The sequence below is a fragment of the Pteropus alecto genome, unplaced genomic scaffold (genome assembly GCF_000325575.1).
Source record: "Pteropus alecto unplaced genomic scaffold, ASM32557v1 scaffold7, whole genome shotgun sequence".
NCBI lineage: Eukaryota > Metazoa > Chordata > Mammalia > Chiroptera > Pteropodidae > Pteropus > Pteropus alecto.
In genome coordinates this window covers 45,749,419-45,763,633 of record NW_006494614.1, presented here as the reverse complement: position 1 = coordinate 45,763,633, position 14,215 = coordinate 45,749,419, and the positions used below count along the sequence as shown (strand labels likewise).

General features: G+C 47.5%; 1 protein-coding gene across 2 annotated transcripts in view; it reads left to right on the top strand.

The window, feature by feature from the left end:
• The window catches only part of C2CD3 (C2 calcium dependent domain containing 3), a 111,601-nt gene extending 104,418 nt beyond the window's left edge, over positions 1-7,183 (top strand). The window contains exon 33 of one of the 2 annotated variants that reach the window (XM_006926610.3): positions 6,397-7,183. In XM_006926610.3, coding sequence (XP_006926672.1) covers positions 6,397-6,555 — 159 coding nt within the window. In that variant the 3' untranslated portion in view covers positions 6,556-7,183. The remainder of the gene's footprint in view (positions 1-6,396) is intronic. The other variant, XM_025042678.1, reaches the window with a different exon arrangement.
• The last annotated feature ends 7,032 nt before the right edge of the window (positions 7,184-14,215 follow it).

The following is a 14,215-nucleotide window of genomic DNA, read 5'->3' as shown; positions in this document are numbered from 1 at the left end:
TCCCTCATTTCCCCTACTCGTTAATATAGGGGTGACCCAGGGCATAGTCTTTAGACTTCTCTTCTCTACTTAAATTTTCTAGATGACCCCATCTGATCTCAAGGCTCTAAATCACCTCTATATGCTAAAGACTCTTTATAGTTATTTAGCTCATATCTCTCCTATATCTAGGCTCAATCCCAGCTGCCTACTCAGCATCTCCACTTCTTTGTCTAATTAGTATCTCAAATTCAGCATGTCCAGAACTCAACTCCAGATTTTATTCCTCAAATCTGTTCTTCAGTCTTCCCCATATCAGTTCATAGATACGCTATCCTTCTAATTTAGTTGTTCAAGCCAAAACCTTTGGAATCCTCCCTGATACCTCTGATTTCAATCCACCAGGAAATTCTGGCAGCTCTACCTTTAAAATATATCCAAATCCAACTACTCTTTACCACCCCACCATTACCACCCTTGTCTAACCCACTATCATCTCTTCCCTGGATTATTGCAGGAGCTTCAATAACTTGCTTCTCTGCATCTGCCCTTTCCCCTTCAATAACTTGCTTCTCTACATCTGCCCTTGCCCCTTCAGTGTTAAGTAAATTATTGAATAAATCATATGACTTCTGCTCAGAACCTTTCAGTAACTTCCCATCAATGACTAGGAGAGCCAGAGCTGGGCCTAAGGACAGGCAGGCCAGAGAGTAGGAAGGTAGTTTGGGCCTCAAACTTGAAATATAAACATCCTTTGGCAAATGTACCAAGATATAACCCTGAACTAGATGCGGGAGAAGACAGAAGGAGCTATGGCCCTTTCCCTTGGGAATTCACAGTTCCCAAGCTTTATAACTAAGTCCACTAACTCCTACGAAGCACATGCAATGCTTAAAGAACTGGATCTGGTGCAATGAACCATGCCTTCAGGGGACTCACACCTCTTTTGAGAGGCACTAGCCTCCACACCATTCACTAACTTTCTCAAATGACATCAGGCTATATGAACACTTAAGTGAAACAAAGCAACAAAAATGAATATAGGGAAAGGAAGACAGAACTACTTGGGGTAGCTTGAGTAGAATTCAACAAAGATGAAGGGAAAGTTTTACAGGCTGTGGATTTGGAGAAGTATCTCTCAGAGAATCAACAGATTTGGCAACTGGGATGTACAAGCAATAGGGGCTAAAGAGAAGTCATATGAATAGGCCTAGACTGAAACAATCAAGATAAATGGGAATCAGAAGCAAAGAGCAAGAAGCAACTGTCGTCTGAGCCTTGGCCTCTCTGCCTGCCTAACAGCAGTTCCTTACCATGAGATTGCCCTGCCATGGTTCTCTGCCTTCCTGCCTTGTGGCCAGGCTCTGCTCACATCATGAACAAGCGCCTGGATTAACCACAGGCATGGCAGCAAACACTTGTTCATAAAAAGAGTAAATATAGAAGGCAGCAAGTCAGAGACAAAGCCAGGCAGGTTAGGTTGTCCACTACCTCCCACCCTGGTGTTCTCACCTCCACTCAACCAGGCCATAGCATTTCAGACATCACTAGCAATCGAGGTGCTCCAGGCCAGCCGGGGAACTGAGAATCTGCAAACTCCATTTGTTGCCTAGGCTCTGCTGCTGGCTCTCTGAGGTCTCTGGCAGGGTCTTTTTCTGGTCTCTGAAGCAACACAGATTCAGTGTGGCTGCACTTACCTCTTCTTTCCTACCAGGCAGTTTTGTGTAGTGGTTAGGAGCATGGCCTCTGAATCCAGATTGCCTAAGTTTAAAGCTCAGCTTTGCTGCTTACTAACTGTGTAACCTGGGACAAGTTACCTAACTGTTCTATTTCAGTTCCTTTATCTGAAAAATGGGGAGAATGTACTTGCCTCCTAGGGTTCGTGTAGGATTAACCGAGTAAGATATGTAAAGTACTTAGAATAGTTCTTGGAACTTAACATAGTAAGAACTATATGAATGTTAACTATGATAATTTTTAGCATCATTTTTATTGAAATGACTTCTCATGCTGTTATGTTTGGGGGGGACTGGTAGGAAAGAAATACTAAGAGATAGAGGTATGATCAGAAGCCTAGCACTGGGAGTAGGGAGCTGAGAAAGACACCCCACAGGGTACCACAGAAGTATGGAGAGCAGTGCTCAGGGCTGTAGCAGTTGACTGTGCTCAACTCAAACCCTGAGTTAGAGGTCCACAACAACACATCACCCCCACCTAAGGGTGATAGACCCCTCGCCTCAGAGGTCCATGGCCTGCCTATGAGCCTTAAAACATTAAGGCTGCTTCTTTTCTTCCAGGACCCCAAGGAATTATTCTGTTCCTTGGTTTCTCTTCCCCAAACCAAGAGGCATCTAAGAGATATATAATCATGGTAGAGGACCCAACCACTCAAAATCACCAGGGCAGATCAGCAGGGGTCCAAGGGAACTTCCTAAGCCCAATGTCCTCTCCTAAGCCTGTGGTCCAGGCCTGATCACTCAGCTGTCCCTCTTGGGGCAAGAGGCCCCAACCTATTGCCTCATTTCTTTGAGCCTCCCAGACCCTAGCCCCGTGCAGAGCCCCAAAAGGAGACTAAAGGGTTTCTGATAAAGCCCACACAAAGCTGTAGGAAGGAGATGAGTTCCCTGGCCAAGGGTGTACAGAGGGCAGGGGAAACTGCCAGAATTGGCTGATACCCACCCTGGGCTAGAATGCAGTTTGGCAGGCACCTCAATGGAAAGGGCCCACAGGTCTGCTGAGTGAGGCTAAGCTTAAGTTGCCTAAGCCTCTTGAAGTCAGAGTCTGGGAGGAGCCAAGAGTTCTGGGAGTGTCATTTTAACCCTTTCCTCTCAGGAATCTGAACTTCTGAGCCTTCTCACTGGCAGGACATGTGTTCAAAAGGTTGAGGAGTCTAGTCAAGACTCTTCATTGCCTTAGGCGGGAAAACAGCCCTAGGGTGAGGGGTGACCCAGGCCCTGTGGAATGGGTCTGTTGTCTGGGAATGCTTCTCAAAGGAAGGAGAGGGAGGGAGGTATTAGGTGGTGGTGAGGAACAGAGGGAGCACATAGGTAGTGAGACCCACATGACCAGAGCTCTAATGCAGTAATAGAGTGTGAGCTCAGAGCGTGGACCCCAGCCATGCTGCAGCTGGGCTGGCTGGGTCAGATTTAGGGTTTGCATCTCAGGACTGAGCCTCTGGTCTCTGTGTCTTGTCCCCACTTTCCTCCTGCTCTAAGCTACAGCCGAGTTTGTTGCTCTCTTTAGCACCAAGTCCTAGTCCTAGTCCCAGCCTTCAGAGAGGTCTCTGGGAGCCACCCCAGGGGAAGGCAGCCAGCCAAGGGGGTGAAAGTTGAGCAAGGCAGGCAGCTATACTGAGCCCTCAGCAATCTGTTGGCAAGTCCACCTAGCCATCCAGAACCAGATGGCTGTTTACTTTCAGTTTTCAGCTCTTTGGAACATGTTGCTTCCAGCTCCTGAGTCAGTGTTTATGTCACTTAAGAGAGCCTTCTCAGGAAAAGAACAAAACTTCAGCCCTGATGCCAGGCCCAGAGGCTCATTGGGTAGGGGTCAGTGGAAGGGGAGGAGAGCTTTGCCAGGCCTTCTAGGGTTATGTGTTTTGGAGCAGCAACCCTAATGAAGAAAGAACATTTACTACTAATCAAGATGATTTTTAAACCTTTTTAAGGTCAACAAAAGCCAAATGATGTTGAGGGTGTGTTCTCTGTCCTTACACACCCTTCCCCTGCTCTGCACACAGAGCCCAGCCCTGTTCTCCTCCTGGTCCCTGAGCCTGGCCCATACATATAAGGTCGCTGGGTCTGGTGTGGGTGCTGGGAGGTTGGCTGAACCAGACACTCTCAATTCAGCTCCAGGGCAGATGTTGGCCAAGCCAGCAGATACAGACCTGTGCTCATGCTGTTCCCTCCAATGGAATGACCTCATTCCCACCCCCAGCTCTGCTGAAACCCTGCTCATCTCAGATCCCACCTCTGTGAAGCCTCCCCTGCCCTTCCCAGCTATTGATAGTTGCTCCTTTCTCCAAGCTCCCAAGATGTAGGCCTCATCCCTGATTGTTAGGTAGGTCGGCATCTGTATCCTCTCTATCTAGCTTGAGTCAGCCCCATGAAGACAGGAACCAGGCTACCTATTGTCCTTAAGAATTGATCAGGTTGAGTAGATCTTAAGCGTCTCAAAGGTATGATGAATCACCAACAAAGAAAGGTCTTTTGATGGTCATTTTCATGAACTGACGCACTTGGCCCTTCCAGTCATGGAGAGCAAGACCCATCAGAGCCTCTCCAAAACAGAATGTTCCTCCTCTGGCAGAGAGGGCACAGAGGTCAGTTTTAGGATTTGAGATAAAGGACCGTGCTCTCAGGCTTGTTTTCCCATCTGAGAAATAAAAATCACCTCCCTAGTCCCCTTTCACTGTAGCAGAGAAAGAAATGTAAAGTAAGGTAGAGCTGGTGACCCAGAGGACTGGAATGGAACTTGGTGTCACTCCTAAATCCTAAATAGCTCAGGAAACAACAATCTTGGATCTTGAGAGTAAAGAGAGGTATGCTGAGGCTTAAAATGCTGCAGAAAGGATTTGACTCAACTAAGACTTGGCACATGGTGGGCCAACAACCACAGGCTCCAGAGTGAATGAATGAGACGTTTGCTGCAAGAAGTAGTTTCCTCCCCATCCATTTTAAGCTTCTGGTCACCATGGCTTGATGGTACCCATTCGCTGGTCTAGCAGCTGCCAAGCTCCTGTCTCAGACCTGGCCCAGTTAGAGTCACAAGCGTCAAACTCAGTCCATGCCCTGCAGTAGCACCCAGTCTGGAAAGGGAAGGCAACAAACAGGCAGTGGCTGGGCGGCTGGCTTTCTCTGGCCTGAAGCATTATGGGATGTGGGTGTCTCCAATATTTTAGAGTGAAGAACTGCATACACTAGCACAGGGTGGATTTCCTTTTCCTGTTTTAGCCTAGGCCTACCTGGAAGATGGAGCCGGATCTTCTAGTCTCTGCTAGGCATGCCCAGCTCCTACCACCACATTGCTCTTGATTCTTGGGGAAACCCTGCCTGTGGGTTTTCAGTGCTGAGAGCTTGCTCAGGTCGTATGCACTTTATAGCATTTTGAATTCCAGATTGGCAGGGACCCTCAAGGTTGCCCACTACCCCATGTTCCATGGTTGGGAAACAGACACGCAGGCAGTAGAGCGGGGGTGCTATCTTCCACTCCCCTTATATCCTGGCTACTGTCCTGATTCTTTCAGCAGATCTTTCTTTCTCTCCTGTTTAATTCTGAGCTATGGAGGTCAAGAACTAAGTTCTGTTCATTTCTGTCACAGCAGACATTAAATAAGTTTTAAAAAATGAAGGAAAGAAGGATTACTGAATGTTACTGATCCCAAAGCAGCTCTAGCTGGGCCTAAGTTTCTCATTAGAATTGCAGGGGGCAGGGAGGTAGTCTCAATCTCTAGGGTCTCCACCAAGCTGATTCTCAGCGTCTGAGGAGTGGTACAGTGTGCCCTTAGTGCACCTTCAGCTAGTGAAGATCTGAGCTCCTGGGATTTGGAGACAGAGAAGAAATAAATACCCATCCACAGGGCAGGCTGCATCCTGTGAAGTCAGCCAAGTTTGCCTGTGGTGGCGACTCCCATCTCCTTTCAGGACTGCCTCTTCCCCTGCCAGGCCTCCACCTCTTCCCCAGAGCCCTGCTCTCCGCCAGCTGCCTGGGGTAGCTTTCCTGTATAGCTTTGAGCTCCTCCTTCAGGGCAGGAACCTGACACAAAGTAAGCACAAAAAAAAAAGGTCAAATGAACAAATGAGTGAGTCAGGGGAGTCCAGAGGACCACAACGAAAGAACCCAAATGCACACACCTTAAAGGTGGAAGTAGGGTACCTTGTCAGCCTGAGGTAGGGAGATGTTTGGTAGCAGGGCTGTGGGAAGGTGCTTCATGTCGTCTGGCACCTCCAGGGACTCCAGAGGGCCAACAGAGTGTATTATTTACCAACATCTTCCTCCCAGAAGTTGGTTATATTCCCAGGATTACATGTGGGACAGACACAACTCAAAGGACAAATGACTTGTCTAGACTCATGAAGCAAGAGAAGAGATGAGGCTTCAAACCTGTCCTAGAGGTGACTGCCCCTCCTCCAGAGACCTAGAAAGAGTCTGAGTTGGTCCACATCTTACCTCTACTACTCTGAGCTGTGGGACCTTGAGTTTATTTCGCCTGAACTCTAGTTTCCTCATCCATGACAGTGTGATGTAACCTACCCATGGGGTTGAAGTAAGAGTTAACAAGATCAGATATGGACAGTGCTTTGTAAACTGGTCATCTCTGCCTCACTGTTAGCCAAAAGATCAGAAGATGAGAGGAATCCAAGTTGTTTCTTGGCAGTGCCATCTCCTTAGTGCTGACCTAGCTGACTTCTCCCTCTCCAGGACAAGAGCGAAGCCACTGGAAGAGCCTCATCCCAAAAGCCTTGTCGCCTCAGACCCAACTCGCTGCCTCCCAACCTGCCTGAGGAGGAAACTCGCAGGATCGCACGTATATTTTCTTCCCAATACTCCCAGAAAGACAAATGCAGCTTGAGAGACTGAGGGAAGGACCCACCTGCCCACCGTCCCTCAGCCTTGTTCAGCTTGCAGAAGGCATCGGGTCTGTTGCCCTCAGGGCTGTCAGAGTCCTGAAACCACCAACACCCTAGTCCATGGTGCTTTGAGACCCAGTTAACCCAGACTGGGGTAGCGTCCCAAGCAGGCCCAGTGTCTACCTACACTGAGAACTTCAGCTTCCTTCTTTGGGAAGGCAAAAGCTAGAAACAAAATGGATTCCAGTGTCTAAGTGGCCCAAGCAGGCATCTTTCAACTGAGAAACTCCTCCCGGTATCCTGGAGATAGCCTACTGCTGACATGAGCCCACCCTCTGCCTGAATGTGCTGGGCCATTTTTGCCTTAAAGGTGGGAGGGTGGGGCGTAGACTGCGTCATGTATAACCGAGGAAATGCTACGGCCACCTCCAGTTCATTTGCTTGGGAATAAGTATATTTTATAGATACAAATTATTTTTATGCTGTGTTGAATTAATAGAAGAGGAGGGGGAAATCACCTCCTTCAAATGTTCTATCTGATTATCTGAAGTTCTAACCATGCTTTTAACTTATTTTTACCCAGCTCTAAAGGTCATTGTTCCTGCCTGTGTTTGAATAAAATCATATTGGTATTTGTATTCTGTGCACAAGTGTCTTTTGGATTGCCACTGGACAGGGTGCTCTGACAGAGAGAAAGCTTGACTACCATACAGTCTCTCAAAGAAGCTCATCTGGAAGCAGGGGCCAGACTTCTGAGCTCCCCAAAGATCAGGTTGGTCCAGAGTTGGATGAACTCAGTATTTCTGGGTGTATCACATCTGTCAGCAAAGTGGAGGGGTCTCCTGGAACAAAATCCCACATCTCTCTGGGATGGGTAGCTCTGGCTTAGACTGTCAGACCTCACACATTTGAGCAGCTACCTAGAGAAGGGCTGTGGGATAGATAAGAAGAACAAAGATGTGCAGAGTGACTGGGAGAGAAGGTTAGAAGGAAACTAACATGGAGGGACCCCCAAGCACAGGTCATTTGACTTTGTCCCAAAACAACTCTATAACCTACGTATTAGGATTCATTTATAGTTGAACTGAAGCTCAACCAAGTTAAATAATTTGCTTCTGTTGATATAGCTTAGGAAATGAATCACCACAGAAGACATCTCTAGAGATGTTACAAGGCTTCTTGCACTCAGTAATCAAAACAGGTTACAGCCAGCAAGTGCTCTGAATTCAGCGAATTTGTGGGGAAAGACCATGTGGGCTGGAGCAGTCAGGGAAGGTTTCCTGGGAGGAAGTCTAGAGGTGAGCCCAGAAGGAGAACCAAGAGGTCAGTTGGGCCACATGCAGCTGGGGACAGAAGAGAACAGTCTGACTCTGCACTTCCCCAGTAGGCCTGCTCCAGCTTGACTTTCCCTCCATTTAAGCCTCTGTTGCCTCATCTACAAAATGGAGATAAAATCTTCAGCTTCACAGTGTTGTTGTGAAGATTAAATGAGATGACATTTGTGAAAGTGCTTCGCCTACACTTGGCACTTAGTGGAAGCTTAGGAAATGTCAGCCCCGCCCACTCCTTCCCACTCTCTGGACCTCCTGGAGCAAATCAGTGGATGGGCAAGCACACCAATAATTGAGACAGGCAGGATGTGTCCTTGGAAGGCACAGGGTGAGCAGGAAGCCTGAGAAGGGACAGGGTACCCTCACCGGTGAAGTGCCCTTAGACCAGCCTGCCCCACTTCACCCCAGTTCCCTAACTTTCAACCTGCCAGCTCACCCGCTCCCCAGAGCCTCCCTCTCAGGTTGCCAGCCCAGTGTCAAGGCCTGGGACTCCACCTCCCTTGAGGCCACAGAGAACCTACAGTGGGGTGGTTAGGGCCCAGGCCTGAGGGGGTTAAGCCATAGATGAGGAACATACCTTCAAAATCCTGCTTCATGTCCTATAAATAGCCTGATCAGGTCAAGTCAGGATAAGGCCACTGGAAGACATGGGTTGCTTCTACCCAAGCCTCAGGCAGCCTTCATGACACAAAGGCACCCTTAGAGTCTGAAACCTACCATATTCCTGGAAGTCGTATTTATTTCCCAGTGACATTCAGAGGTGAAACGCCTTTCAGGGTCATGCAGCATGTTATAAGGGCATGAGGTACATGTTTATTCCCACAACTACCAGCAGAGCTTAGCCAGTGCTTCCCCCACTTCCCTTTGAGCAGGAGTCCCAAACCCCCAGTACCTGTCCGTGGCCTGTTAGGAACCAGGCCACACAGCAAGTGAGTGGCAGACGAGCAAGTGAAGCTTCATCTGTATTTGCAGCCGCTCCCCAGCGCTAGCATCACCGCCTCAGCTCCATCTCAGATTATCAGGCACTAGATTCTCTTAGGAGCACCGGTCCCTGGTGCCAAAAGGGGAACCGCTGCCTTTGAGCACTCTCTCTGCAGAGACCTGAAAATGGGTGTTTCTGATCACCCAGAGGCTCACTGATCCTGGCCCATAACAGCCAAATTTGGAACTTCTAAAGCAGACTGGATTCTGGGGATAGGAAACCAAAGCCTACAGATTTAGTCTTGCCCTCAAGAAGCTCCCAGGTCAAAGTAAGCTAAGCCCTCCCACCCTCAATTTCTTCTGGACCACTGCTCCCTTGCTTGGGTTCCTACTGTTTATCCCTCCCCATATACAGTACCTGCTACAATTCACCCACCACCTCCAGACCATCATTTCCAAATCAGAACCTAATTCCTGAGCCCAGCCAACCTCAGTACCTCTAGCAGCCCCTCCCCTCATAAGACTAATGCAACTGCCTACTCTACCATTATTAGGGCAGGGCCTGGTCCGAGGAGGAGGACAGGCGCAGTCCAGGCTTTGCACTTCAGCCTCTGAGCTTGTGACCAGCTGCTCCATGGCCATGGCTCTGTGCCCAAATCCAGCAATGCCTACTCTCACCCAGTTAACTCCTTTTCTCCCCATCCCTCTCCACCTCTGCCTCCTTCTCCCTCCCTCCCTCTTTCCCCTGTCACCTGGGTCCCAGGTTCAGATGTGCCCATCCTTCACCCTCAGTACCTACCAATGGAGCCTGCTGCAGGGACCCTACTCTGCCCGACACACCCTCCCCAGCTCCCTTTGGCTCAAGCAGTGTCCATGCTGGAGCCTCGAAGTGTCATGTCATCAGGAATAGTGGTCACAGCAAATAGGCCCAAAGTACACTATAATTTACAGACTGGAGGGTTGGGCTCTGCCATGTGTTAGCTGTATGACCTGTGTAAGTCATTGTCCCTCTCTGAGATTGTCTTCTCTTCTGTAAAACAAGCATTAGAAGTGTTAGTATCCTCAGCCATAAAAAGGAACGAAATACTGATACCACTCCAATACAGATAAACTTTGAAAACATTATGTTAAGTGAAAGAAGCCAGTCACAGAAGTCTGTCACATATTGTATGATTCTACTTATACGAAGTGTTCAAAACAAGCAAATTTATAGAGAGAAAAAAATAGATGAGTGATTGCATGGGGCTGGTGGGGAAGGGAAGTGACTGCTGATGTGTTTGGGGATTTTTTTGAGGGGTGATGAAAATGTTCTAAAATTGATCATGATGATTGATGGTGGCATAACTGTGAATATACTAAAAACCATTGAATTTTAGGTGAATGGTATGTGAATTATATCTCGATAAAACTGTTGTTTAAAAAACTTAGAATCCTAATTGTACCTACTTCATAGTTTATGATAAATAGAAAAAATGTATGTAAAGTATTTAGCACATAGTAGGCACTAAGAAATGACAGTTATTATCATTGTTATTATTAAGTGGAGGCCCAGGAGAGGCCTGCCCAGTCTATCAAGAAAGGCCTTGACCTTTGGACTCTTAAAGGTGTTAGGTCCAACACATGACCCCCCATATGTACCCTTATCACCTGAGAAAGCTCTTCTTTCAGTAGCTGTTTTAAAGAACCCCAAGTCAAAAGAACTGAACCAGATCTAAAACTCTGACCTCCCCCCTCACCTCCCTGCCCCTCACCAGCTGCCTTTTGTCAAGTGATCAGGCTGTCATCTAGCGTCTCTAGGGTGAGGTTTCAGTCCAGCTGGAGTGTATAAAAGATAGGTGCCAAACTGGAGGCAGCAGAAGCAACAGTAAATGGCAAGGGGGCAATCAGATCCCTGCTGCCACCACCAAGGATGGAGCCCTAAGGAGTCTTAAATAGGTCCTGTGCTTCCCCTACCCACACTGGATTCACAGGTAAGACCCCATTCTCCATACCCTTTCCTCCATGTTCTACCCCTCAGGGCAGCTTGCATTTAGAGCAGCCAGGAGCTGGTAGGGATCACTAGCCATGATATACAGAGCTGATAGAGGCTTAGTCCAGCCTCCACCTTGTCAAGACGAGGGAACTGCAGCCCTGATGCGGGGGTATTGTGGCAGGGCTGGGACTGGACCCCAACATCGTGTCACTTACCCAGAACTCATTTCCTCCTTATCTGCTGGATGTCTCTGCTGTGATTTTGCAAATTCCTGTTGATAAAAGTGGCTTTCTCCTTAGTCTGGCCCAGAATTCCCCCCAGGATTCCTCTAGATTTAAAGCCTTCTCCCCATGAGGGCCATGGGGACCCCTTTCCTGAATAGGAATGGTAGAGACAGCTCTGGCCTGAGGCCTGGCCAAGGTCTCATGCTGAGAGGTTTACAGAGCCCATGGGAACTCTCCGCCCAGGCAGCTTCCTCAGTGGGGATGCCTCGGAGGGTTTGCCAGGAGGGTGGGGTCTGGCACCGTGTCTCAGTAAGGGGTCCTCTGACCCCTGCTTCAGAGCCACTGTAGGAAAACTTGTTTCTAATGCAGATTCCCAGGTCCCAGCACAGATCTGAATCAGGATCTCTGAGGCTGAGGGCTCTGGGGATCATGAGCTGGCCCTGAAGTCTGAGACTCTGGGCAGTGGAACAGGCACACGTGTCAGACAGACCTGGGCTTCAATCCCAGTGCCACCCCTCAGCCTTATGATTGGCTGAAGCCCTTGAAGCCTCAGGTCCCTTGCTTATGAAGTAGGAATAATCATAGTAACCACCTTAGAGCCAAAGGGCTCCTTGAGGACAGATTCAGGAAGCAGCAATCAAGTGTGGAAGAGGTTGGGGAGCACTAACTTCAGGCAGCCCTTACCTGTACCCACCACTGTGGCCTCCCTACCCCACAACCCAACTTGACCAGTAAAAGTTCTGGACCCCTCCCTGTAAGATGTGGCTTTTGACCTGAGTCCATGCCTTAGCCACTCTGGGCTGGAAGGGAGAGACAGGACTGCCTCTGCAACATGCTCCAGCTTCATCCCGGGCCATGGGTCTTGACCAAGTTCAGGCTCCAACACCTCTCACTGCACCATTCTAACAACCTCCTGACTGGTCTCTGAGCCTCCCATCTCTCCCTTCCAGCCCATCCTTGACACCTGCACCAGCATGCTCTGCATACAGGTCTGCCAGTGTCACTCCTCAACTTGAAAACCACCAACCGCTCCCACTCTCCACTAGATTAAATGTAGCCCTGGCATTTGAGGCCCTCCACCAAAGGCCACTGTGGGTGTCTCAAATCTCATTTCCCATTTCTCCCTTTCAGCAGTGGAGTTTCTTGGTCAACTGGTTCTCCCTGGGCCCCTCTGGCCCTGGGCCATCCCCGTACCAGGCTGCACAGAGAAGCAGGATAAGCTGCCCCTATCCCTGACTTTGGGGCCCCCCATCTAGAGGGCAATCACAGTAGTTAATGAGTTAAGCCTATAAGAAGGTATGGGACCAGGGACAAATGGGGACAAAGGAGATTCAGAAGGGAAGCCTTGGGTGGTTTAGCCCTCTGGCCAGGGAAAACCAGCCTCCCCCAGGGAGACAGACAGCCATGCAGCACATGCCCCACAACAGGGGGCCAAGGGCAGAGAATCCTTAGGAATCACACAGCCTTGCTCAAATATGACCTCAGACATGTCATTCCATCCATCTGGCCCTCAGTTTGTAACTCTGAAAGTGGAGTAAAAATACCTAACTTTCAGAGTTCTTCTATTAGAGCCCAGGCAGCCACCAAAAGTGGGTTTTGGGGGTTTTTTTGTGAAGTTTATTGGGGTAACATTGGTTAATACAATGATATAATTTTCAGGTGTACATTATAAATTGACATCTGTATGAATATTGTGTGTTTACCACCCAAAGTCCAGTTTCCTTCGGCTACCATATATTTGACCTCCTTTACCCCATCTACCTACCCCCTCCTTCCCCAATCCTTACCCTCTGGTAACCACTAGTCTATAGTCCATGTCCATGAGTCTCTGTTTGTTTGTCCTGCTAATTTGTTGCTTTCGGGTTTATATCCCACATATAAGTGATATCATGTGATTTTCAACTTTGTCTGTCTTATTTTACTTAGCATGATTATCTCGAGGTCCTTCTAGGTTGTCGCAATTGGCAGTATTTCATCTCTTCTTATGGCTGAGTAATATTCCATTGTATATATATACCACAGCCTCTTTAGCCAATCATCTATCATAGGACACTTCAGTTGCTTCCATGTCCTGGGCTGCTATGAACATCAGTGTGCAAATATCTTTTCAGATATGGGTTTTCAAGTCTTTGGGGTAAATAGCCAGTAGAGAGATTGCTGGATCATATGGTAGGTTAATTCTTAGTCTTTTGAGGAAACTCACTGTTTTCCATAGTGGCTATACCAATTTACATTCCCACAAGCATTGTATGAGGGTTCTTTTTTCTCTGTATCCTTCCAACACTTGTTATTACTCATCCTGTTGATAACAGCTAACAGGTGCGAGATGGTATTTCATTGTGGTTTTGATTTGCATTTCTCTAATAGCTAGCGATGTTGAGCATCTTTCCATATATGTGTTGGTCATTTATATGTCTTCTTTGGGAAAGTGTCTGTTCAGGTACTCTGCTCATTTTTTGATTGGATTTTTTGTTGTTATTGAGTTGTGCGATCTCCTTGTATATATTGGATACTAGGCCCTAAACGGAAGTATTGCTTGCAAATATATTTTCCCAGATGGTTGTCTCTTTACCTTGTTGATGGTATCTTTTGCTGTGCAGAAGCTTTTTAGTTTGATGTAGTCCCATTCATTTATTTTTGCTTTTACTTCCCTTACCTTTGAGGTCAAAATCATAAATCCTCTTTAAGAGCTTGAGTTTAGTTCCTATGTTATGTTCTATGCATTTTATTGTTTCAGGTCTTATATCTAGGTCCTTAATCCATTTTGAGTTAATTTTGGTGTGTGATGATAGACAGCAGTCTAGTGTCATTCTTTTGCAGGTGGCTTTCCAGTTTTCCCAGCACCATTTATTCAAGAGGCTTTCTTTTCTCCACTGTATGTTTTTGCCTTTTTTGTCGAAAATTATTTGCCCATATAAATACGGATTTACTTCTGGACTCTCAGTTCTGTTCCACTGGTCTGTGTGTCTGTTTTCCCACCAGTACCATGCCATTTTGATTACTGTCACTTTGTAGTATAATTTGAAGTCGGGCAGAGTGATGCCTCCAGCCTCATTCTTTTTTCCCAGTATAGCTTTGGCAATTTGGGTTCTTTTGTGCTTCCATACAAATCTGATGATTTTTCTGTTCTATTTCTTTAAAAAATGCCGATGGAATTTTGATGAGGATTGCATTAAATCTGCATAATGCTTTAGGCGATAAGGTCATTTTAACTATGTTGCT